At 31.9% G+C, this 27,391-nt stretch overlaps 2 protein-coding genes across 2 annotated transcripts in view; both read left to right on the top strand.

Moving 5' to 3' along the window:
• The window catches only part of LOC143199104 (limbic system-associated membrane protein), a 565,114-nt gene extending 542,362 nt beyond the window's left edge, over positions 1-22,752 (top strand). The window contains exons 9-10 of the mRNA XM_076408852.1: positions 22,035-22,076; positions 22,157-22,752. Coding sequence (XP_076264967.1) covers positions 22,035-22,076; positions 22,157-22,269 — 155 coding nt within the window. The 3' untranslated portion in view covers positions 22,270-22,752. The remainder of the gene's footprint in view (positions 1-22,034; positions 22,077-22,156) is intronic.
• Positions 7,518-9,053, top strand: LOC143198266 (serine/arginine-rich splicing factor 4-like). The gene is made up of 2 exons (XM_076407397.1): positions 7,518-8,162; positions 8,670-9,053. Exons 1-2 carry the CDS (start codon positions 7,518-7,520, stop codon positions 9,051-9,053), a joined length of 1,029 nt encoding a protein of 342 aa, XP_076263512.1.
• Positions 22,753-27,391: the final 4,639 nt, after the last annotated feature.

The raw sequence follows: 27,391 nt of genomic DNA, 5'->3' as shown, positions 1-27,391 counted from the left end.
TCATCGCTCGAAAAAAGACTTAAGGAAGGATATGAACCAACACTCATTCACCATAGTTTCTTGCCAAGATCCCCTAATTCCAGCAAGTCCGTGGAAAGAGAGCTGTGCAGTTACATAAACAGATCTAGGTCTCAAACAACGACGAATTCGCTGGAATCGAAACGGTCGAGGTCCAGGAGTGGAAGTGTCTCATCGCTCGAAAAAAGACTTAAGGAAGAATATCGGCCAATACTCGTTCACCAAAATTTCCCGTCAAGAGCCCGTAATTCCAACAAGTCCATGGAAAGAGAGCTGTGCAGATACATGAACAGATCTAGGTCTCAATCGGCGACGAAATCGCTGGAAACCAAACGGTCGAGGTCCAGGAGTAGAAGTGTCTCATCGCTCGAAAAAAGACTTAAGGAAGAATATGAGCCAATACTCTTTCACCAAAGTTTCTTGCCAAGATCCCCTAATTCCAGCAAGTCCGTGGAAAGAGAGCTGTGCAGTTACATAAACAGATCTAGGTCTCAATCGGCGACGAAGTCGCTGGAATCGAAACGGTCGAGGTCCAGGAGTGGAAGTGTCTCATCGCTCGAAAAAAGACTTAAGGAAGGATATGAACCAACACTCATTCACCATAGTTTCTTGCCAAGATCCCCTAATTCCAGCAAGTCCGTGGAAAGAGAGCTGTGCAGTTACATAAACAGATCTAGGTCTCAATCGGCGACGAAGTCGCTGGAATCGAAACGGTCGAGGTCCAGGAGTGGAAGTGTCTCATCGCTCGAAAAAAGACTTAAGGAAGAATATCGGCCAATACTCGTTCACCAAAATTTCCCGTCAAGAGCCCGTAATTCCAACACGTACATGGAAAGAGAACTGTGCAGAAACATGAACAGATCTAGGTCCCAATCGGCGACGAAATCGCTGGAAACCAAACGGTCGAGGTCCAGGAGTAGAAGTGTCTCATCGCTCGAAAAAAGACTTAAGGAAGAATATGAGCCAATACTCGTTCACCAAAGTTTCTTGCCTAGATCCCCTAATTCCAACACGTCCATGGAAAGAGGACTGTGCAGATACATGAACAGATCTAGGTCCCAATCGGCGACGAAATCGCTGGAATCCAAACGGTCGCGGTCCAGGAGTGGTAGTGTCTCATCGCTCGAAAAAAGACTTAAGGAAGGATATGAACCAACACTCTTTCACCATAGTTTCTTGCCAAGATCCCCTAATTCCAGCAAGTCCGTGGAAAGAGAGCTGTGCAGTTACATAAACAGATCTAGGTCTCAAACAACGACGAATTCGCTGGAATCGAAACGGTCGAGGTCCAGGAGTGGAAGTGTCTCATCGCTCGAAAAAAGACTTAAGGAAGAATATCGGCCAATACTCGTTCACCAAAATTTCCCGTCAAGAGCCCGTAATTCCAACAAGTCCATGGAAAGAGAGCTGTGCAGATACATGAACAGATCTAGGTCTCAATCGGCGACGAAGTCGCTGGAATCGAAACGGTCGATGTCCAGGAATGGAAGTGTCTCATTGTTTGAAAAAAGATTTAGAGAAGAATATGAGCCAAAGCTAGTTCACCAAAGTTTCTTGCCAAGATCCCCTAAATCCAAAAAGTCAATGGAAAGAGAGCTGTGCAGTTACATAAACAGATCTAGGTCTCAATCGACGACGAAGTCGCTAGAATCGAAAAGGTCCATGACTTTATGACTACTACCTAAAGGGGCAAGAAAGACTTCTAAGGCAAGGTTCTAAAATTATATTTAATGGTTTTTAGCTTAAATTATTTTATTATCACAGAATGTATATGAAAACCCAGTCAATATGAAACACTTCCACTCGAGGTCCAGGAGTGGAAGTGTTTCATCGCTCGAAAAAAGACTTAAGAAAGAATACGAGCCAACACTCGTTCACTAGAGTCTTCTGTCAAGATTCCATAATTCCAACAATTCCATGGAAAGCGATCGATATAGATACATAAACAGTTCAAGGTCTAGAAGTGCAAGAGTCTCATCGCCCAAGAAAATAATTAAGGATGCCTGCTGTTCTGCCGCATATCTCGTTCCCAATCACGACGACGCTTCAAACGAGAAACATGACCATATTCCATTTACTCCAATTTCTTTACAACCCATGTGTTATTAATGGGTATACTAATATTTAACCGCTTTGATTTTTTATTTCATGTAATTTTGTTTTCTTTTCAATAAATATTTCATATCATCTTCTGTTTTTTACTTATATTAACTTGTATTTTTATTAAAAGTGTTTGCTAATTAGTGTATTTCAGAATATTAAAACCATATTCCTAATTTTTGTTTCTAGCAGAACGATAGTTGGTTAATTATTTACCCTGTGGAACCATTCCGAATAAATCTTATTTCATTAAAATATGATAGTAAAAATGTAATAATATACATTATAAACAAATTCTAGAATGGAACAAATTTGTATGCAAATTAATATAAATTAAATTACAATTTTCAAGCAAGTATAAAGTTTAAATTATGTTGTTTAAGAGATTGCTTTTTAAAAAAAGTCATATTTTAGATAACCAGACAAATAAAGCTTACTTCTAAGACTTCTCACATAATTTTGCATATTATTTTGCTTTCTATTCAAACTGAAGAGGTAAATTTGCATTTCTGTTGTTTATAGGAGTTTATATGTATTTGTTGCATAAAAAAAACTAAATTCCATTTCATGGAAGTTCATGGCTATTCTGGAGATAATTAGATATTTTAACAAAGCAAACTCAGATGGTTGTTTCTTGTCGGATTTGTAATTACTATTGCAGACATCAAGTACATCCATGCTTTAGCAGAATTCGAACACGAGACTATCGCAAAAATAGCCGGCTGGATATATATATTTAAATATTAAACAGTATTTCGCATAGGTGTAAAATGAAACAACTAATATCCTAGGAAGACTGTCCCTTTAAAATGCATATTTGAATAAAACAGAATGTGGAATAGTATATTCACTACTTATAATTATGTCATCGGACCAAAAGACGTTGTCCGAATATTAGGTTTTTGTTTATATCTATAGATGAGGCATCCTGCACCAAATATATCTTTCATTGTACACGTATATGTATTTCGATGTTCAAATGGGCTACTGCACTGACAATTCGTATATTATATCTTCCTTCTTGCTATCTGCATGGTACAAGTTCCACATTCTCTCTTTTTTCATTTTCCCAATGTGTTTATATAAACAACATGTGGCATATGTTGCTCTTCCTTAGAGATATTTGCAAAAATTTTGGGTGGGTATCAGTCATTGAAACCAAAGAAGAATTTTGACGATACAAATGACCATGAATATTGACTGAAAATGATTACCGTTCTTAGGCTTAAGCTATTTGTGTTTTCAAAGATTCTGATGAAATAGTTTATTATGGAAAATGAAGCTTTTAGCATTTTTTGTCCATATTTTCTATAATATAATTAACAATAATATTAAATGTATATGGGGTAATAACTGTCTTTACAGCAAATAGTAACCACTTATTTTAAAAATATAGTACTACACAGTATGCATCTGTTGCCTATTGTTTAATAATACCAATAAATAAAGCAATTCATAGGATAACTATAGGATTCTAATTTGCCCTTAAGACCTGAATTATTTCATTTTATAGAACTTAACAAGCAACAAATGTATAGAGAGTAATTATATATTTTTTAAAAGATCTAAAAATTATCTATGATACACAGCTATTAAATCTACATTTCATTTATATCAAACATAAAGAACAATTTGGTCGTACACATGACAATGTATTTTGAAATAATAAAATCTGCATATGAGGTAATAAAATAATTTAATTTAAAACAATTAAATATAATTTTACAACCAATTTTTCCTAACCCTTCACTTACTAGTCATAAAACCGTAAAAATTATACATTAGTATAACCTCTTATAATTTTTTGGAAACTCGATTGATTAATTTATCAATGTTAATTTGGTGCTGTTACACCATATAACAATAATTTCTTTTACTAATCTTAGACCTTATTGACATTATTTTATTTTATATAACTTAACAAGGAACAAATATAAACAAAGTAATTATATATATTTTAAAAAATCTATAAGTTATTTATGATGCGCAGCTATTAAATCTACATTTCACTTATAGCAAACATTCAGTTATATTATAAATGTATCATTTTGCAACCTTATATTTGATTGATAAATTCATTAGGTTGTTATGCGCATGGGTTTATGTATGTATATTAATATGTATCTGTCAAGTCGCAGTCCTAAAATCGACCAACGGTAGGTTTAATTAGCTAAAAGTAACTTTATTATTATTGACACTGAATTATTTCATTTTATAGAACTTAACAAGGAACTGATATAAACAGAGTAATTTTATATTTTTAAAAGATCTACAAATTATCAATGACACACAGCTATTAAATCTACAATTAATTTATATCAAACATTCAGTTATATTATATATGTATCATTTTGCAACCTTATATTTGACTGATAAAATTATATATTAATATTTATATGTCAAGTCGCAGTCCCAAAATCGACCAACGGTAGGTTTAATTAGCTAAAAGTAACTTTATTATTATTGACACTGAATTATTTCATTTTATAGAACTTAACAAGGAACTGATATAAACAGAGTAATTTTATATTTTTAAAAGATCTACAAATTATCAATGACACACAGCTATTAAATCTACAATTAATTTATATCAAACATTCAGTTATATTATATATGTATCATTTTGCAACCTTATATTTGACTGATAAAATTATATATTAATATTTATATGTCAAGTCGCAGTCCCAAAATCGACCAACGGTAGGTTTAATGAGCTAAAAGCAACATTACGTGTGTTTTTTTAATTATTTCGTTATTTGTTTTGATGCAGTTTTATTACAATATGTCGAATTTTATTCGACGGGGTTTCATCTGGCCAACAACTACTTTAGAGACCTTCCCAGGAGATATCAAGTCAGACACACAAACAGTAGCCGATTGGATTTATTTTTAAATATATACAGTATATATTATTTAATACAGTATTTAGCATACATGTAAGATGTAACAATTTAGATTCTAGGCAGACTGTCCCTTTAAAACACAAGTTTAAATAAAGCAGAATATTAAATCGTGTATTAGCTAAATATTAGCCCTTTGTTTAAATTGTAGATGATACATCTTACACCAAATATATCTCTCATTGTACACATGTATGTATTTCGATGTTTAAAAAGGCTACTGCACTGACAGTTCAAATATTATGCCTTCCTACGGGCTCTCTGCATGGTACAAATTTCACATTCTCTCTTTTCTTAATTTTCTCAATGTGATTATATAAACAGCATGAGGTATTTGTTGTTCTTCCTTAGAGAGATTTTCAAAAAGTTTGGATCGGAATTAGCCATTGAAACCAAAAAAAAATTTTGACGTCACAAATGACCATGAATCTTGAATATTTACTGAAAATTAGTACCATTCACATTCTGCATATACGATAATAAAATAATTTAAGTTAAAAAGATAAATATAATTTTACGACCAGTTTTTCCTACCCCTTTAGGTACTAGTTATAAAACCATAAAAGTTATAAATTAAATGAATATAACCCCTTGTCCCTTTATGGAGACTCGATTGATTAATCTATCAATTTTTTTTGATGCTATTACACCATGTACCAATATTTTGTTTTATTATATTTAGACTTTATTCTTAAGTTCTTCTTCCTATACTTAATTATATATATATATATATATATATATATATATATATATATATATATATATATATATATATATATATATTTAAAAATCTAAACATTATTTATGATACACAGCATATTAGGATTAAATCTACATTTCACTTATATCAACAATTCAGTTATATTACATCTGTATTATTTTCCAAACTTATATTAGACTGATAAATTGTTACATCTTACACCTATGCGAAATACTGTTTTATATTCAAAAATGTATCCTACCGGTTACTGATGCGATAGTTTCGTATTCGAACTCTGTTCAAGCATGGATGTGCTTTATGTCTGCAATAGCTGTTACAATTCCGACAATAAAAAACCATTTGAGTAGAGCCAGTAACTAGGCTGTGTAGGATTTGATATCTTTTGGAAAAGTCTCTAAATTGGTAAACCCTGATAAACCCTGGTCGAATAAAAGTCGACACTCTGTAACAAAACTGCATCAAAACAAATAACTACAATATAATTAAAACGACATACGCAAAGTTACTTTTACCATGTGTATCGTCAAAATTGTTCTTTGGTTTCAATGACTGATTCCGATCCATAATTTTTTAAAATCTCTCTCAGATACCACATGCTGTTTATATAGTCACATTGAGAAAATGAAATAAATAGAGAATAACAGCATGTGGTATCTGAGAGAGATTTTAAAAAATTATGGATCGGAATCAGTCATTGAAACCAAAGAACATCCGATCCGATAACCTAATAATAGGAACCAATATACGATTTAATATTCTGCTTTATTCAGATATGTATTTTAAAGGGACAGACTTCCTACAGATAATATACAGATAAATTGTTACATCTTACACCTATGCGAAATACTGTTAAATATTCAAAAATGTATCCTGCCGGTTACTGATGCGTTAGTTTCGTGTTCGAATTCTGTTAAAGCATGGATGTGCTTTATATTTGCAATAGCTCTTACAATTCCGACTATAAAAAAACATTTGAGTAGAGCCAGTAACTAGGCTGTGCAGGATTTGATATCTTTTGGGAAAGTCTCTAAATTGGTTATTGGCCGGATAAACCCTCGTCGAATAAAAGTCGACACACTGTAATAAAACTGCATCAAAACAAATAACTACAATATAATTAAAACGACATACGCAAAGTTACTTTTAGCTCATTAAACCTAGCGTTGGTCGATTTTAGGATTGCGACTTGACATATACATATTAACATACATACATAAACCCATGCGCCCAATAATCTAATGATTCAGTCAAATATAAGTTTCCAAAGTGAGATATCTAATATAAATAAAAGTTTGATATAAATGAATTGTAGATTTAATAGCTGTGTGTTATTGATAATTTGTAGAACTTTTCAAAATATCTATAATTACTCTCTTTACATTTGTTCCTTGCAAAGTTATATGAAATTAAATAATTCAGTTTCAATAAGGTTCTAAGGGTAAAGGTAAAAAAAATATGAAACAAAATATTATTATATGGTGTAGTAATAACAAACAAACTTTGATAGATTATTTAATGGAGTCTCCCAAAAAGGGACAAGAGGTTATATTCAGGTAATGTATAACATTTACGTTTTTATGACTACTACCTAAAGGGGCAAGAAAGACTTCTAAGGCAAGGTTCTAAAATTATATTTAATGGTTTTTAGCTTAAATTATTTTATTACCACAGAATGTATATGAAAACCCAGTCAATAGACAACGCCCATCAGTTTCCCACTGGGTTCCTAGTCGAAAGTGTTGCCTGGCAGTGTGCGTAGACGTGATAGTGTGTAAATCATGAGTGCATCCATTTACATCAGTAAAATTCCTTGTGAGACATGTAAAGAAGATTTGGTGAAATTTTTTCGGGGTTATGGACGAATTCAAGAAGTATTTCTGAAAAAAGGATATGGTTTCGTAGAATTGAACGATCGAAGAGATGCAAAAGGTGCTGTTCGTGAGTTGCATGGAAAAACATTATTAGGTATGAGAGTCAGCATCGAAATGGCACGCGAAAGGCTCCGTGAGCGGGTATCAACAGGCCCCCTTCAAAAGAGCTGGAGAGGCGGCTTTCAGCTAAGTCGCCCAGATAGGACGAAATACAGAATATTTGTCAAGAATTTATCAAGAGATGTATCGTGGCAAGATTTGAAAGATTTTCTAAGGCCAGCTGGAAGAGTAACATATGTAAATGCTAATAAGAAGTACAAAAATGAGGGTGTTGCAGAGTTTGATAGTTATGATGATATGAAGAACGCCATTCGAATACTGGATGAAAAGGTTTTAAAAGGAAGAAAGATTTATTTGGTCGAGGACAAATACAGCAGTGGGGTACGATCAGTAAGTAGATCTCATAGGAGAAGAAATATTAGTATCGATGGCAGATGGAAACCTAATACTCAATCGAAGATAAGATCTGTGAAACGGTCAAGATCCAGGAGTATAAGTGTCTCGTCGAGTGAGAAAAGATTTAAGGACGAATTTCAGTCAACGCTCGTTCACAGAAGTTTCCGGTCAAGATCCCGTAATGCCAATGAGTCCACGGAAAGAGATCGTTACAGATGCATAAACAGATTTAGGTCTCAATCAAAGATAAATTCGCTCGAGTCGAAACTATCAAGATCCAGGAGTGGAAATTCCTCAACTCTCGAGAAAAGATTTAAGGAAGAATGTCAGTCAAAACTCCTTCACAATAGTGTCCGATCAAGATACCCTAATTCCAAGACATACATGGAAATCGAAAGGTACAAATACATAAACGGATCTAAGTGTCAATCGAAGACGAAGTCGCTGGAATCCAAACGGTCGAGGTCCAGGAGTGGAAGTGTCTCATCGCTCGAAAAAAGACTTAAGGAAGAATATGAGCCAACACTCGTTTACCAAAGTTTCTTGCCAAGATCCCCTAATTCCAACACGTCCATGGAAAGAGAGCTGTGCAGATACATGAACAGATCTAGGTCTCAATCGACGTCGAAGTCGCTGGAATCGAAACGGTCGAGGTCTAGGAATGGAGATGCCTCATCGCTCGATAGAAGACTTAAGGAAGAATATGAGCCAATACTCGTTCACCAAACTTTCTTGCCAAGATCCCCTAAATCCAACAAATCCATGAAAAGAGAGCTGTGCAGATACATGAACAGATCTAGGTCTCAATCGACGACGAAGTCGCTGGTATCGAAACGGTCGAGGTCCAGGAGTGGAAGTGTTTCATCGCTCGAAAAAAGACTTAAGAAAGAATACGAGCCAACACTCATTCACCAGAGTCTTCTGTCCAGATTCCATAATTCCAACAACTCCATGGAAAGCGATCGATACAGATACATAAACAGTTGAAGGTCTAGAAGTACAAGTGTCTCATCGCCCAAGAAAATATTTAAGGATGCCTGCTGTTCTGCCGCATATCTCGTTCCCATTCACGACGACGCTTCAAACGAGAAACATGACCATATTCCATTTAGTCCAATTTCTTTACAACCCATGTGTTATTAATGGGTATGCTAATATTTAACCGCTTTGATTTTTTTACTTCATGTAATTTTGTTTTCTTTTCAATAAATATTTCATATTATCTTCTGTTTTTTACTTGTATTAACTTGTGTTTTTATTGAAAGTGTTTGCTAATAAGTGTATTTCAGAAAATTAAAGGCATATTCCTAATTTTTGTTTCTAGCAGAAAGATAGTTGGTTAATTATTTACCCTGTGGAACCATTCCGAGTAAATCTTATTTCGTTAAAATAGAATAGTAAAAATGTAATAATATGTATTGTAAACAACTTCTAGAATGGAACAAATTTGCATTCAAACTAATATAAATTATATTACAATTTTCAAGCAAGTATAAAGTTTAAATTATGTTGTTTAAGAGATTGCTTTTTAAAAAAAGCCATATTTTAGATAATCAGACAAATAAAGCTTACTTCTAAGACTTCTCACATAATTTTGCATATTATTTTGCTTTCTATTCAAACTGAAGAGGTAAATTTGCATTTCTGTTGTTTATAGGAGTTTATATGTATTTGTTGCATAAAAAAACTAAATTCCGTTTTTCAAAGTTCATGGCTATTCTGGAGATAATTAGATATTTCAACAAAGCGTTATTTTCTCATATATTAAAAAAATGGAAGCGCGGAATTAATATGATTCCGTAGTCGTTCTCCAAACACTTGTGTAAAACAAGACCAATAATTGGAGATTATTTAAAAATATCTGACAATAGTAGTATAGTAATAACCAAATTGTAATATTTCTTTTTCGTCAGTTGTCTTATGTAGACCAGTTAACTCATAAATTCGTTACGTAAGGTATGAATCTGACTATTTTGCCAAAACCATCTTGAAGATTTTAGAGACTGATAATATTTCCATAAATGTCAGACAAAGACATCTTATATTACATAAGCTTATTGTACCAAATGCAATTTATAAATAAGTGGATAAATTTACTGTTCAGTTGTACTTACTTTAGTACACAAGGAATGCTAGTACGGTATAAATAAATCAGTATGTATTTCCCAAATAAATATAAAAATATAAAAACTACTTAAGCTAAAGTAAAGTGAAAAATTACACACTCTCCAAGTTCATCTAGTACGATTCGCTTCAATCTTGATTTCCTGCTTGATATCCAGTAACTGTATTGATTGAAGGTTGAAGTGATTTGGTAAGCTTATTTCTTGTTTTAATGTGAAATCTTGGATAACTCCTTAATTCAATTTGATATCTAGGTCAACGAGCTCTCGGTACGATGGTTTCGTAACGATTATATGGCATTAGATTTGTGGTTGGTATGATGTAACATATTAGAGCAATCCAATCGTTCCACTAGGTTCAAATTAGCTTTATAATTGAGAGTATCTTCCGACTAACCAGTACCGTTGCATGATTTTGGTATGATCCGCTCTATTTTTTGTTTAGTAGTTTTAGTTTTTGTAATTTTATATTTATAGCATGATTTACAATATAACGTAAGAGATGGATGCCGAGGTATTTAAGCTGATGCTGCTTGAGAAATTTGATATTCATTAAATGATAAATTAGGTTTCTCTTATTTTGCGACATCCCAAAATGGACTTATTTCGAACTATTAAGCTGTATATTCCATATTCTACTATACTTGTGGATCTTATTGACTGCTATTTGTACTTTTTCTACCGGCTTAAGAAGAGATATGTCTTTTATCATGATAGCTGTGTAGTGGGCAATTAATTATATCAAATAATTTCGTTTTTCTTTTCGTTGTTGAATTATCAACAGTACAGAGCGGATACAGAGGTGGTCATGCGAAACTCCAGACATTCTTTCGAAAAGTTATAACTCCAGAAATTGGCAATAGTTCCGCGGTATCAATTTACAAATCTTGAAGATTAGTCCCAATGCCATAACCGGTCAAAGGCTTATGAGGAAGACAGGCGTCTAGGAATTTTATTTCATAGCAATGCTTCTTTTCTAGGAATGCCTTTTGAATAACCGGTGTTACTTTTTGCACTTGGTTAATTGATGAGTGGTGACTTTAAAATCTAAACTAGAAATCTGAAATATTTATAAATAGTGTAATGCGATTTAACAACTGTTTCTCAAGTAAGTTTTTTAAACGTCTTTTAAGCATAATTATTTGACTAACGTTAATGTTCGAAAAATGCTTTGGCCCCAAAAATGCATTGAATATGTATGTTAATGATGTGGCAGTTCTTTCTACGAATCAGGTAAAATACGATCAATTTCAGGAGCCTCTCTAGGACTGAGGTACATTTTAATATCCCTGGTAGCCTCCCTTGGAGAAATGTGATCTACAGCTACATTTGGCTAATGACATTTGACATAATTTGGCATTTGACAAATAGGAGTTGTATCTACTGGGCATTTTATATGGTCCGGTTGGAATGTTAGATAGCTAAATTTTTCGCATAATTTATATTTTAAGACGTTGAGTCAAATCCATTCATTTAGGAAAATTTTAGTAGGCGGTAGTATAATAATATTTTATTTCAATATTCGATTTGGTTTCCATACCGAGTAATGTCCATCTTCTTTCGGACTTAATTCACATACCTAACATATTTGTCGAATAAATTCTGCTTATATTTGTCTGATTAGTAATTTTATTAAATATTTTTTCGTTTTCAGAATTTCTGGTTATGTGTTGTGCTCTTCTAGCTTTTCGTCTTTCTGTTATCATTTCCCAAGTTTCGAAAGGTAAATTGTTTATTGATTATATGCCGTTACAAATGAGGTAACTTCTTTTGTAGCTGATATTTAATTTTTGTTGTTGACTGTTGCTGACTTTTCAATTTTATTTTAGATTTATTTTTCAAGATCGTCTATACTTTTGGATCTTATGTTTAAACTGATTCGAAAGAGAAAGAACGACAAAGCTACGATAATGGTTTAAATATGTCTGGGAAGTATAGTGGTCTATAAGAAAGGATCAAAGAGATATGTTAATTTGCCATCTTTGTGCCATGTGCCGTGCATTTACAGAACTTAATAGGTGCCTATGTTACTGGGTTTGTCAGAGACAACGTACTTTTGAAAAATGGTTCGGAAAGTATGAACTTTTGAAATTTTATTTTTGAACGTATGAAATTTTAGTAAACACATGCTAATTTTACAGTCCGAGCTTATGTAGTAGTTGCCTGGCATGAATATCATTAAAAAAAATTAAAATTTAATATCCTATTTAACATATAGAGGAAAAAAGATACACAATGGGTAATAGAAAGAAAAGTATGGAAAAGTTAGAATATATTATACTAATGGAAGTTTTGAATATACTGGAAAAAAACGGATAAAATAAGTAAAGACCTTCAGAAAGAAACCACAAAGCTGGAAGTTTTAAATAATTTGTAGCTGGCGCTTAAAATTTTACTCCAATATATTTTTCTTTGTGTATCGTTCTTCAACAGAGAAATTAAGCGCTATGAAATTAAAAGATACTCAAACATGTTACAATAATAAAGAAAAAGCTGTGAACTCTAGTGAACTTTAGTGACTAGCAAATATAGTAATATAAAAATTACCATTCATTTTTTATAAAATATTTTAATTTAAATGCTAATCAAGGTAAATGTACATCTTGTAATTAAGTTTTGTAATTTTACATTACCGAGCAAATAAAAATGGGGAACCATTTGAAAATAAAAACTTACACTCCACTAGAATATTTTAATACAAATCTTTAAAATAGAGTGAAAAAGACCATATTTATATTAAGGTTATATTGATATTATATTAAATCATTAATATGTGTACATCAAGTTCATACACTATATTTATATAAAGACATCAAAATAAACATTTCTAGACAAAGTCCATAAATTATGTTAACATAAGGCTTTGATATTAGCTAATATTAATTAGTCTTATTTACGAAAAGTCCAGTAACATCTCAAATCTTCATTTTGCCCACCACGGTATTTCTCAACTGAAAGAAGTCACCAGTCAATACATCATTATTTTTACAATATTTTATTTACCTATGCTCTTTTATAAAAATATATTCTTTTTTTCCTTGTTTGTTTCACTCCTCCACCTTCAGAGTAGTAGTTACTAGATCGTTAGGGTTTCATTAATGATTAATATTATATATTTTGTTTATTGGATTCAGGTCAACGCCTATTGATAAATTTGATCTTTTCAATATGTCGTTCTCCGCTACTCTTGCGTTCTATAAAATCCTGTCTAATTTTTTCTATTTTTATAATTTAACTTTCATCAGCTTTGCCTCGACAACTACCAACAACTTCATCTGTAAAAGAGAAATTAAATTACTACTAAAATATATCATGATTGAAGTATAGACATTTTTATCAGTTACCGCAATTTTTGCTATTATTTTTGATTGACAAACCCCAGTAGTGAATCGACTAATGAACTGATTATCTTTTAACTGACGTATTGTACGATTACTAACCTAAAAAGAATAGATGGTTAAATGCAACAAAATGTGTATAAAAGTTAAAATTACCTTTAATATTACTTATAGTTCAATTCTATATTATTTCTCTTACAACCTTTGCAACGTTTTTATTTAAGCAAATAGAACAATTTTCTTCGTTGCTTCTTATTATCGTTTCTGCAGCTATATCGGGGTGAAATGTTGGCATATATTGACTTATACTTGATGTTCAAGATGTTTTGTTATAGGTTTGGCGTTTAATATTCTCACTATAAACAAAATTGAAGCTGTTTGGATAATTTAACATTATAAAACTTAACCTTACACTCCATACTTACCTCAGTTATTCCATATTTTAAAGCCAATGAATGCTACAATATTTAGAATAATGCCACAATGTGGTTATTATTGTTATAAACTTGTTAATGCAATACAAAACTTTAATCTAATATTTTTTTAATCTAATATGTCAATTGAAAAGTCCCCAGCCTTTTATAGTAAAACACATTTTTTTGGAAAAATTAGTTTTCTTTATTCAACCTAATTCCATTCAAGGGTGCCACACGTATTATAACGACCCTCCGAATTTTTGATACCATTTTGATATAACGATTTGTCCTTTGCTTCATAATAGCCTTCAGTTTCGGCGATCACCTCTTCATTCGACGGACATTTCTACCAAGCGAGATCTGAGAACATGAAATAGTCGCTGGAAGCCAGATCTGGAGAATATGGTGGAGGAGGAAGCAATTCGAAACCAAATTCATGGATTTTTGCCATCGTTTTCACTGATCTGTGACACGGTGCACTGTCTTGGTTAAGCAGCATTTTCGTTTTCTTCAAATGCGGCCGTTTTCGGCGATTTTGTCCTTCAAACAGTGCAATAACGCTATGTAATAGTCGCTGTTGATGGTCCTTCCTTTTCTAAGGTAGTCAATGACAATTATTCCATGCGCATCCCAAAATACAGACGGCATAACCTTGCTAGTCGACTGTTACGTTTTCCCACGCTTTGGAGTGTGTTCATCGACATGTCACATATAGACGCAAAATTTGGGTCTATAGCGCTTGATCATCTTCAAACACCGAATCATCAACTCGTCGTTGTTTTTGGTCAAAAGTGAGCGCGCGTGGCACCCACTTTGCACAGATCCTTCTCATACCCAAATATTCGTAAATGATATGATATACACATTCAGTTGATATCTTTAGAGTGTCTGCTATTTCAATCAGTTTCAATTTACGGCCATTCAAAATTATTTTGTGGATTTTTTAAATATTTTCGACGGTAATGACCTCTTTTGGGCGTCCACTGCCTTCATCGTCTTCGGTGCTCATTTCACCACGTCTCAACTTAGCATACCAATCGCTGATGGTTGACTTTTCTGAGGTACTGTCCGGAATCTCGGCATCAAGACAAGTTTTTGCTTCAACTGTATTTTTCCTTTCAAAAAGCAATATTTTCTCAACACGCGAAATATCTTTTTATCCACATTTGTTACAATAACAAAAGTTGCTTCACTCAAAATGCTATATTTTGAGGGTTAAAGCTAACTAAAAATCATGGATTTATTTCTAGTAGCGCCATCATTACATATGATTCAATTGACCTGTTACATATTCTAGGTTATTTGTTTTCACTCGACCAACGGTTAATTTTAAAATAGACTGAAGGTGGGGAAGGGATAAGCACAAGTATTTGGCGCATGCGCACAGTATTCCATCATTCCCTGAAGTTTAGTGTATTCTCTGAATAATGAAATAAACAATAAACGCACCATAAAAACGAAGTGACCCAGCCAGATACCGTTGTGTCTCTTAGCATACAGGTTTAAACAATAAATTAAAAGTAGCGACACTTAGACGTTGAATGCGGCGAAATATATCCCCAAAATTTCCTGTAGAGTTAATAAATAGTTAATAAATATATATCTGTGGGTTCCTGGAACTGCCGTATCACTGTAAAATTGATAATTAATAATTTTAAATACATTCCTTTAATACATATTTCTAAATCGTAAAAAAGAAATTACCTAATTTTGTTCATTATTATTTTAATTCGCATGCTAAAGTCAAAGGTCAATATTAAAACTCTTTTATTGATATATTCTCTCTTTTAATATACAAACAGGTATTACGTCATTTATTGTTACGAGCTTATGTTTATAACATATAACTAAAGAAAGAACATTTATACTTATATTTAATGCTTTGGGGTTACCTTTCTGAAGATAATTTTAGGTATGGTATTTATTGCACTATTCAACGGCGAGGTACTTTACCCTTATTAATACTTTGTTGATTACTGAAACTTAATGGAAAGAAGATTTTATTAAATTCAGTGTAAAACGTGTTAGTGGGCTTTAGTTCTCAAGGCAGTTTGCATATATTTTGATATGCTTTAATATAGAGACATTTATTAATTTTATTAATGTAATCTCTTAAACAGATTTCTGATTTTATATTGAATGTACTTTCAAAATAACTTTTAGTATCGCACAATTTTTAAATTAATACATTGGGGTCGACCGCAAAGCCATGAATACCAGTATATAGTTTTTCTAGAATATAGATTATTAACTCCTTACAAATGTATAATATTCCATTATGTTACTTCGCAATGATGACTGAAATCTGCTGATAATGCTGTTAATGATACTCTTCTGGTATTTATTCTACCTAAAACCATACTGTTTTGTTACTTCTGGTAGTTACAAGTTTCCACCAGTCGATCTTGGGACATTGATTGGAAAAAGATCAAATTAAACCCATTGTCATAAAATTAGTAAAAGTAATTAAATACTATATATCTAATATTATTGAATGTTGTAGATTTAATAGGTACTTAAATACTATGTTCCTTTTTAATTTTTAAGTGTTTTAATTAATATTATTTTAGTTATATTTAGTTAAGTATATAAAATGAAATACTATGTCAATACATGTTTTAATTTCAAAAATAAAAATACAGTAATTTATTACATAGTAAAAATTGCTCAACAAACAAATATAATTATATTAAGTTTCCAAAATGCTACAAATTATCATGTTCAGGTATTGATATATAATCAGGTACTATATATTGTATGAATTTATGACTAGAACCTTAAGGGGTAAGAAATTCTGGTTATAAAATGATAACTAATTACTGTTAGCCGACATTATTTTATTATCCTGATCACAAAATTGGTTTAAAAAGGTTCAATCAAGAGATATACCCTTAAGTTTCCTTCTTGTTTTCTAGTCAAAGGTGTCTCCTGATTGTGTTCAGTGCAAGTATTATCGTGCTTATAGTGTGTTAGTCATGGGTTCGTACGTTTACGTTGGTAATATTCCTTGTCAAATACGAGAGAAAGAACTGGAGAGCTTTTTTCGAGGTTTTGGACGAATTAGAAGCATTTTGGTGAAAACAGGATATGGTTTCGTTGAATTTGACGACAATAGAGATGCCAGAGATGCCGTCAATGGATTACAGGGAAAAACACTGTCGGGCAGCAGAGTGAGCATTGAAATGACATGCGGAAAGCTCCATAGGCGAGCTACAATAAAACCCTTTCAAAAGAACAGCGGTCGCGGACCCCGGCAGCGTCGCCCAATTAGGACGAAATATAGAATATTTGTCGAGAATTTGTCAACGGAAGTGTCTTGGCAAGATCTGAAAGATTTTCTAAGACCGGTTGCAAAGGTAACATTTGCTGATGCCCACAAAAGGCACAAAAATTCGGGCGTGGCGGAATTTGCCAGCTATGAAGATATGAAGAAAGCCATTCGTATTTTGGACAATAAGGATTTAAAAGGAAAGAGCAGAGGGTCACAATCAGTAATTAGATCTCCTAGGGGTAGAAATTCTACCATCGATTGCAGGAGAAGATCTAGGTCCCAATCGGAAACGAGATTTGTGAAATGGTCGAAGTCCAGGAGTATAAGTACGTCATCGTCAGTTCACAGACGTTCTCCCTCAATATCTCGTAATTCCAATGAGCCTACGAATAAAGAAAAGTACGGATGCACAGCCAAATCTAGAGTTCAATCCAAGACAAAGTGCGGGAAACGCTCGAAATCCAGGATTATAAGTGCCTCATCACACGAGAGAACACTTAAAGATGAATCTCAGTCTGCATTCGTTCACAGAAGTTCCCGGTCAAGATATCCTAATTTAAACGATTCAATGGAAAACAAGCGGTACAGATACATAAATAGATCCAGGTCTAACTCGAAGGTAAAGTCGCTCGAATCGAAACGGTCTAGGTCCAGAAGTGGAAGTTCCCCATCGCCAAAGAAAACATTTATGGATGAATGTCGCTCATCGCCCGTTCACAGAGACTCTCCCTCGATATCCCGTAATTCAGTTGAGCCCACGAATAACGAAAAGAACAGATTCACAAATAGATCTAGTGTTCAATCCAAGACAAAGTGTGGGAGACGCTCAAAATCCAGGAGTACAAGTACCTCATCATCCGAGAGAAGACTTACAGATGAATCTCAGTCTGCGCTCGTTCACAAAAGTTCCCGCTCAAGATACCCTAATTCAAACGATTCAATGGAAAACAAGCGGTACAGATACATAAACAGATCCAAATATAATTCGAAGGTAAATTCTCTCGACTCCAAACGGTCCAGGTCCAGAAGTGGAAGTTGCTCATCGTCCGAGAAAAGATTTAAAGATGAACGCTTTTCATCTATCGTTCTCAGTTGCGATGATGCTCCTAGCAGGGGTCATGTTCAAACTCCATTTTGCCATACTTCTTTACAACCCATCTGTTATTAATTGGTTAGTTAATATTGCTACTATTATAACATGTAATTCTGCTTTTTATTCAATAAAGTCTTTATATAAATCTTTATTATTTATTTATGTTAACCTGTATACTTATTAAAATTGTGCGTCAATTAGTATATTCTAGGGCTGAAATTTGAAACTGAATTTAAAGGATATATATAGATTTTGTTATTAATATTTTTATTATTTATAATAGTGTATTTTTAACCATTAGCAGCAAGATGCCTAGTTAATATTAGTCGTGCTGAATCAACGAAAATAATTAAAATAGACTAAATCAGGAAATGTAAAAATTACAAACACATTTCAACAAGAAGTGCAAAGCCGAATCATGCTTTGAATCACATCACCAGATATTAGAACAATCAATTCAAATACCTCCCACAAAACAAATCCACGTCCTTTGCATAACACTAAAATGAACTGACTATTAATTAGAGCGAAACTAAACAGTTTAGTATCCCTTAATTTACCACTTAAAACTGAAAGAAATACAATATACAAAATAAGTTTGGTAAAAAAATGTCCTCAAATTACGTGCCAAATAAGCCAATTCAGCGCAATATCTCTTTGGAATTCATAAGGAGTGTGATTCGAAGTATTAGTACAAAGTATCCTGAAAGACTGTTAATACATCCCACTGCACCCACCAAAAAGTTAAATGGGTGCGGTGTTAAAGAACTGCGTAGGCTCAAACGCATACTTCCATACCAATTGATTAATAGTCACATACAGCGATATACATTAATCTCTAGAATGATTTGGGATAGTCTTTAGAATATGTAAGGGTAGACTTTATAATTAGATGGAATAATCTCTAGCATAAGGCTTAGATTATAAGTTTGTACAGCACATTACTTACCGAAGCGACTTCTACAAGTCAGTATAATTATATAGTAAAACGGAAATCATAAAAAATACTTATTACCCAGAGGCAGTTTGTTCATGTTCTAAGAGATTAATTGGTTCTAAGAGATAAATTGGCAACGCAAGTTAATTTAACTAAAATTACAGTTTCCGAATACATATATAGTTTATGTTGTGTTGTTTAATTGGGCTGCTGTGGGAACAAAACTCCAGCTAAGACGATCAGACAAATCAAGCTTTTTTCTAAGACAAAAAGGCTCGGTCGTGGGTTGTAAACGTTCGGATAGATAAAATCAAATATCTGCTTTTAGACATTGATACATTTTATTTATTTATTTGTTTTCTAGAGATAGTAAATCATCTATCAAATTAATTTGTTGTTAAAAAGAAACATGGTTATACAGAATTTTAATTTGAAATACTTTCCTTTTTTATTCTCATACCCAAATATTCGTGAATGATATGATATAGACGTTCAATTGATATCTTTAGAGTGTCTGCTATTTCATTCAATTTCAATTTATTATCATTGAAAGCCATTTTGTTGGTTTTTTTTATTAAATTTTTTCGTCGGTAACAACCTGTTTTGGGCGTCCACTGCGTTCACAGTAGTCGGTGTTCATTTCACCACATCTAAACTTAGCATAACATTCCTTGATGGTTGATTTTCCTGAGGTAGTATCCGGAAACTCGGCATCAAGCCAAGTTTTTGCTTCAACTGTATTTTTTATGTAAAGCAATATTTTATCAACTCGTGAAATTCCTTTCTATTCATTTTTTTTTCACAATAACAAAAGTTGCTTCACTGAAATTGCTATAATTCACAAACCAATGACCTTACAGCTTTCAAATTTATATATGCATCGTTTGAGGGCTAGGGCTAACTAAAAAACATATGGGTTTAATTCTAATGGCGCTATCTATGTGTCAGGCTGGGGACTTTTCAATTGACTTGGTATGTGACTTATACGTGATAGTTACATTCTATTATTTGAACCATGTATCAATTATTATGATTATTTATTTTATAGACATGTTTTCAAAATAATAAAAAAATTATTGATAACAAACCTACACAAAATGTTCATGATGATAATTTTAAGATGCAGAAATAATATTTGACAGCGCTACCAAAATATCAATTTTACATAGTTGATAGTAATTTGTAGCAACACCAAAAAGTTTTAATTTATATACATTTGATGACGTATTATAAAATGAATAATTTCAGTTTTGTCAGCTCTACGGAGCGAAAATATATATCTAATATTGTATCAAGTTACCTTATAATATTTGTATAAATAAAATGGCGAAATTGATAATTTGAATTTTGCTACAATTATAGCCATAAACATTTATAATCACATGCCATTACAATACATCATCAATTACTTTACAAAATATGTGTCTAGATATGCTTTAACTTTCTAGTTCTTCTATGAGTTCTTAAACTAGATCTTTGCTTAGTTTCGTTTACTTGACTTCTGTGGCAACATATAGATTCATAAATTGTCTATACGTAACGAATGACATAATACAAATATACAGACCAGTCTATAAAAATTTAAAGATAAAGTAAGATTGTTCAATAAAATATGTTTAAGTTACATTTAACCTGGTGAAGTACAGCTAATAAAATCATTTGACGTACTAGAAACGAGAAATTGCATGAGTGCGTTCATTTAAAACTCCATAACATTCTCTCTCGTTGGCATTTGAACCTAGCAGGAACATATACTGGTCTCATGCACACTGGTACGACTAAACTTATTACACTAAATAAATAAAATAAATGAGGTCTAACCTCAAATATTATTTACCTCGATATTACTCTTTGAGTCTAACTGAAGGTATTTATAGTAAAATACTTATCTCAGAATGGTCTGATTGCTGCGAATAAATTACTGATAATTCAAATAAACCAGTTGGTTTATGCTTTACAAGATTAAATCATGTTTCTGTATTTTTTTCTACAATGGAACTAAAATACCCGGCTAGTATAGAGCTTATGCTGAGGTATAATTATATTAAGAACCTTTACACGCTCGTTACACTTTAGGATATCTAAGCATAACACGTATTTTTAAAATAGTTTATAAAAAAACATTATCGTTATATTTACCTGGAATTTACCTTCAAACCACGATATTTGGTATTAAATCTACCAATTGGCGGGTGATCAACTTAGAGATCATCCCAGAAGACATCCAGTTTTACCCGGCCTAATTACTGGCGCGACTGATATCTACCATTTTCCTTACCAGATACTGCGCTCTTGTCTTTTGTACAATCATAATCATAAACCATCACAAACATATATTTAGGACCATCCTTCAGCAGGATTAGAACCGGCGACTGTCGCAAAAGTAGGAAGATCGTCCCGTTGCCTTGACCACTGCGCCAATTAAACCAACTATAAATAAGACTTGTCCTGAAAATTGTCCTGTGAATCCGTACGAACCGCCGAGTGCGAGAAAATCAACTCACACATCACACGTCACATGAAAATTTGAAGCATTTTAGTGCATGTAAAATGATAATATTTAAAACGTCAATATTTCTTTCAAATTATTTTTTGTTGCTGAAATAAACTGAGTAAATTGGATACTTAAAATTATCCTAAAGAAGGTTTTTAAAATTAGACATCTCGCCTAGTGTCTCGACCTTTAAAGGCCCTTTGGGCTGACCGTTCATATCTATATGTATACAATATTCAAATAACTATTTCGCCTTTTTATATAAAGAAATCAATCATCGATTTGTTTTGTTTCAGAGAACGCTTTCGTGGAGATGAACCAACACTTCGATCGGAACGGTAAGTAAACTCGCTGCATAGGAAAATAAAAAACGGGCTACCCTCCATGCAAATAGTTTTTTCAATATTATTTATTCCAGAGCCGAGTACCATCGAGGATTTTTTCGGGATAAAAGCGGCGAGCTCCGCATCGCCGTTGACAAGAGCGCCGTCTGCCCTCCAAATGGCATTCCTGCTAATTTTTTTCCTCTAAAAAGTGATATTTCGTTTCGATATTGCCATCGATCTTCGGATAAAGCAAATAAGTCTTTTCTATTTTAGATGTATTTAGGGTATTTAATAAAAATATGTTTACGATATATACTCAGAATATTTCAATTTCGAGGGGATGTTTTGATGGGCGAATTTTTGAAAAGATTTGTATAAAAAACAGCATGAAATGCTGAGTGATATGCTTACCGATTAAAAAAAAGTTTCTCTCTGATGAAAGGAAAAAAAGGATATGGGTAAAGATCAGTCTGTTTTTGCTCTTTAGTAAATTTACCATATTTTTTTCCTATTATACTGATTCACGATCCCACAAGACTCAAATTTTTATGGTTTTTTTTAAATTAAGGTTTAGTTGTTCTTTTCTGTAGAATTAATTATTATTTATTAATTATTGAATAAATAACTAACCTGGTGTACGAAACTGCTTCTTTGGAAGGTAGTTTTCGCGCTGAAGTTAAGTTAAAATAATAACTAGTGTTCTTTATTAAATATTTACTATTAATTTTTATTTTTATAGTCTTTTAACAAGTACTTTGTTATAAAATAAATTTGAATTAATGTAGAAAACAAATAGGAGTACGTAAACATTGCATTTAGGTATCTGCTGCTAGTTGAAGCTGAGTTGTTTGTACGGACTAATAATAAATTTACATAGATAGTGCTATCACCTATTTATACACAAAGACATATGTGCTCTAAACGAGCTCTATATTCGATAAATAATATATTTTGTGTGATCTATAACTATATGAAATAATATTTCATCTAAAGAAAAATTATTAATTTACATTTTATTGCACAGCGATTTGTTGTAAAGCTATGTGAATCATACTGTTTGGTTCTTAGAATATTGTCTCCAGCAATGTTAACCTTGGTTCGAGCAACACATCGTAAATATTTAGAGATGAATTCGCTGATTTAAACAAATGTTTAAACAAAACAGTATTTTGTTTTGGTAGTATAGGATAATATGGCACAAAATGACACAATAGTTTATTTTTTGATTTGTTTTGTTTTATATTTACATAGAATAACTTTATAATGGCAGCAATAGATAAGGAAATAATTATTTATTAATATTATTGACTTCCTTGTTCAAATGCTGAGATTGCACGCACTGCCAATTGATCTATTTTCCATATATTAGTCGATTTTTAAATTTCTTTGCTTTGCGAATTATATTATGAGGAATATTCGAATCCTCACAGGAGCTAATGATGAAGGATATGTAATACATACGTGGTGGTGATCTACAACACAATGATTATAATAAAAACTTTGAGTCATTGTAGTAACTCTAGGCTGAGAAAGGACTGATTTTTCCCACACCTTTTACTGTTTGATCAAATTATGAGCTTGTGAGGTTAATAAATTTACTGATGGTAATATTATATTTTATTCTAACATTTATTATAGATCTCAATGAATCGTTGGCATGTCATCGCTTTGTTATTCTCTTATTACTAATTAAATTTAAAAGATGCTAGAATGATGGGTAGTTATTAGAAAAAGAGAGATTAAGACTGTGGAGTACACTGTTGATTTAAAGATCGAAATACAACTGCGAAATAATAATGTTTTTCAGCATTTCATTCTGTATTATTAAATGTTTCATTGTAGATGGTTTATTATTCTGTTGGCTTTTTTGCTTTCAAATATTCTGTGTATATATTGGGCATGTATGCTATTAGATTTGTATTTATAACCGATGTTTTTGTCAATGGGTCCAATTTTACTTCAAAATGCTTTATATTTTTGTATGCAGTTAAGACATTGGATATGTACAGAATGGTAACGGATGTCTTAGGGATACCGTCATTCAAGTCAGTGGTGTGGTTTATTGGGAACATGTATAGCAGATAACATTTAATTTCGTAAATGTTGTTTTATTTGTGATTAAGGGTATTACTACAGTACTTCGCGACCTTCTTTATTTACTTAATGGAAATGTAATTCAATTTTTTTCTTTAGGCATTACTAAGCGTCACTTGATTTCGTTTTTTTGTCACAATATATCAAACAATTCTGCTTCAAACCAATCTATTTACTCTATATCTTTATATAATATCATTTACTTGCTAAAGATTTTACAAACGCCACTCTTAAATACAGCTGAAGCTCATTCTCAATCTATAAAATATTATTTGATTACAGATTTGCTTAGTTTGGTTGTCCTAGTATTAAACAATCTTTGGCAATATCTGTTGTTAAAATTTTCTTGCCAGTAGGGCTCTAACGATTTTTAAAATACTTTAATCTTTGTGAACTCATCCCCTGTTAACTAACAGCTACCAATTTTTGGAAGGTTTAAATTGGTAGGGAATATTGAAACAAACATTCTCCAAACATGCTTTTGAATCTAACATGAAGCAGAATGTGCTTTTTTTATCCTATGTTATTAAAATTGGTTAGAATTTCTCTCGTTGACTACAGTTTTCTTCAAGTAATAGTATTTTTATCAAAATTGATTTACCTTAATTTTAGTTATGGTTAAATGGTAGTTAAAACAAAGTCGGATGAGATTCTTTGAATGCTTATTATACTAAATCTACGTTATCTATTTATATTTTTCCAATAATTCAGCATAACTACGATTGATGTTGTTTAAAAATGCACATTACATTACATCACAGAAAATGATGTAGTAAGCTAAACCAAAATAATTGCTTTGTCTAATTTGTTGAGAATCTACTCTATTCAATGTATAAAATACAAATACTTTTATTTGCACATATTGTATATAAAACACATCGTCTATTTGAACCATAAAATGCTTCATAGTTCATTGTAAATCTTGTGGTTGTTAAACAATGATATTGCATAACTAGCAAAAGGTGTTTGTGCTACGTCTAATTAATTTTAATTAACCTAAACTAACAACCATTGTATATAACTATATTTTTCTGATAAATACTGTTCGTAGACTAGAAGATTTCTCCAACTCACCCTTTGTTGATGCTCGCGCATCCACCATGTTTACCGACTTAACATGTAACATTAACCTAAAGCACAAGCGAGAAATAATCTTTATTTTAATAACAGAAACGATAAAATTTAATCTCTCTCGAGTAAATTCATCGTAATGTAATTAGAGCTACGTCGAATGTTAAATAAATGCGTTTGTTTATGTTGATTAGCATCCACCTGGTACACAATTTAGCCCTGGTTTTAGACTGATAACCGAAATCATATTTATTTTGTATAATTATGCCGTCTAGGCCGCGCATTGTTATTTCCGAGATAAATTAGGGCCGACGCTGGCAGGAGCAGAAACAAAAATTCGACAGGAAACGTGCTAGTTGAGAGTAAACAGGAATGTAATAAAAAGTCTGAACGCTTGTGGGTGTAACAATTTTAAATAATAAATATACATATATTTAATAAATATTATGTTACATAATTTATACATATAAGGATAAAGATATATATATTAGCTGAAAAATAAATAATCTTTATATTCTTTTATGTGTTTTATTTCTTCATTTATTTTTCTTCTTTAGCCTATATGTCACAACAAAATAAAACAGAATTTTTTTATACAAGTTTGCACTAGTAATAACAGAAAACATTGTTACAGTAATTATTTAAGAATATCTTAAAGTTTATACTCATTAATATGTACAGAATTAAATATATTTAGAATTGTTTAGTTAATAAAAGGGAAAATCAATTAATATAATTATTTATTCGAATATGACGCTGCCCTATGTGATCTATTTCTCGAGAACGAATATTTCCTATTGATTTTAAAACTGAGCTCTCTGTGGTCAAGATACATCACTTCTCTAATTATTTCAGGCACTAATAGGACCTAATAGGCATGTAATCTTCTATCGAAAACGAAAACTCGATTCAACACATATATAGGCAGGCTAAGAGTAAATAAAGATCTTTTAAAAAATGACAATTCTTTACCTAATATATCAAATTACTTTCTGGAAATCTATATATGTATGATTTCATGCAGACGCCTACTTTTTGAAGGAAAGTTTGTTAAATAAGTCTCACAATTTGTTTTTAAGTCATTATTATAATATTATTAGAAGTAACATCCAACAGAAATTGCTTGCGTCTTATATCTGTGGTAGGTACAACATATCTGTGACGACAAGAAAATCGTTAAATTCTTGTTTAACAGCAGCTTAACTGTTATTTTTTTTATAATGCTTTTAACATTTGTTACGTTTTTGATGTATTTCTTGAGCCTATTCCAATGATAGCAAAACAATAATACTGTTTATTAATTAAATATTATGATATTATTTGCTATGTAAATTAAAATAACATTCATTTAGTAAATATTTTTACTTTTATAAAACAGTTAGCAGTGAACAAAAGATAGAACAACTGAAGTAACTAAATTGAAAAGATAAAAAAGAATGTTTATAATTTAGCATCAAAATTGTAAAAAAGTTTGTTTTTGCATACATAGTTTTTTCTGAAATAATAGCTGAATCTTAATGGTAGGATCGGATTTGGTACAATTTGAACATCACTACTCGTTGAGAAAATTGTTTTGTTGGAATACATATTTGAAATTATATCTCACAGGAACGCCTCAACTGAACACTGATCAACCTTTACAGTTTTATTGATATAGATCCCTTTAATTCGGATCCAATATAATAATCAGATTTTATGACTTAGATGCTATATTTTAAATTTACAATGTTTCTATTACTAAATAAGAGATCAAGCTTCTCATTTAATATTCACAAAAATATTGTATGTATAGGGCAATTTATTCATTTTGTAAAATCGTTTACTATTTTACAAAATAACGTTAATAAGTATTATCTTTTATATTTTAGGGTCACGTTTTTGTTGGATATGATATGATACACTCTCCAGTACTGAATTTTTAAAAATGTTCGTAAGATTAGGAGACTGGGGATTAGGTTATTTAGGTAATCCTTCATTCTGTTTAGAATATGTTTTTTCATTATTTAACCAATTACTATTAGGAAGCTTATAGGTCTACAGGAGGTCTTATCCTGTGGTGGTTTGGGCACCATTACGACTTGGGAGATTTTTCATTTTCCTGATAAATGTTCATGGTTTCCTTATATGCTCTTGACCACCCTGCTATGTTGCTTCAGTTCAGA

The sequence above is a fragment of the Rhynchophorus ferrugineus genome, unplaced genomic scaffold (assembly GCF_030347505.1).
Source record: "Rhynchophorus ferrugineus isolate W39M unplaced genomic scaffold, kcgeb_rfMv2 rfM6, whole genome shotgun sequence".
In the NCBI taxonomy this organism is placed as follows: Eukaryota; Metazoa; Arthropoda; class Insecta; order Coleoptera; family Curculionidae; genus Rhynchophorus; species Rhynchophorus ferrugineus.
Note: the sequence above shows the minus strand (reverse complement) of the source record. Positions and strands in the feature narration are given on the sequence as shown.

Excerpts from the sequence above, each read along its gene's own strand:
- LOC143198266 (XM_076407397.1), top strand. The coding sequence starts at position 7,518 with ATGAGTGCATCCATTTACATCAGTAAAATTCCTTGTGAGACATGTAAA. Across the intron at positions 8,163-8,669 it reads AACGGTCAAGATCCAGGAGT|AGATCTAGGTCTCAATCGAC; the intron begins ATAAGTGTCTCG and ends AGATACATGAAC.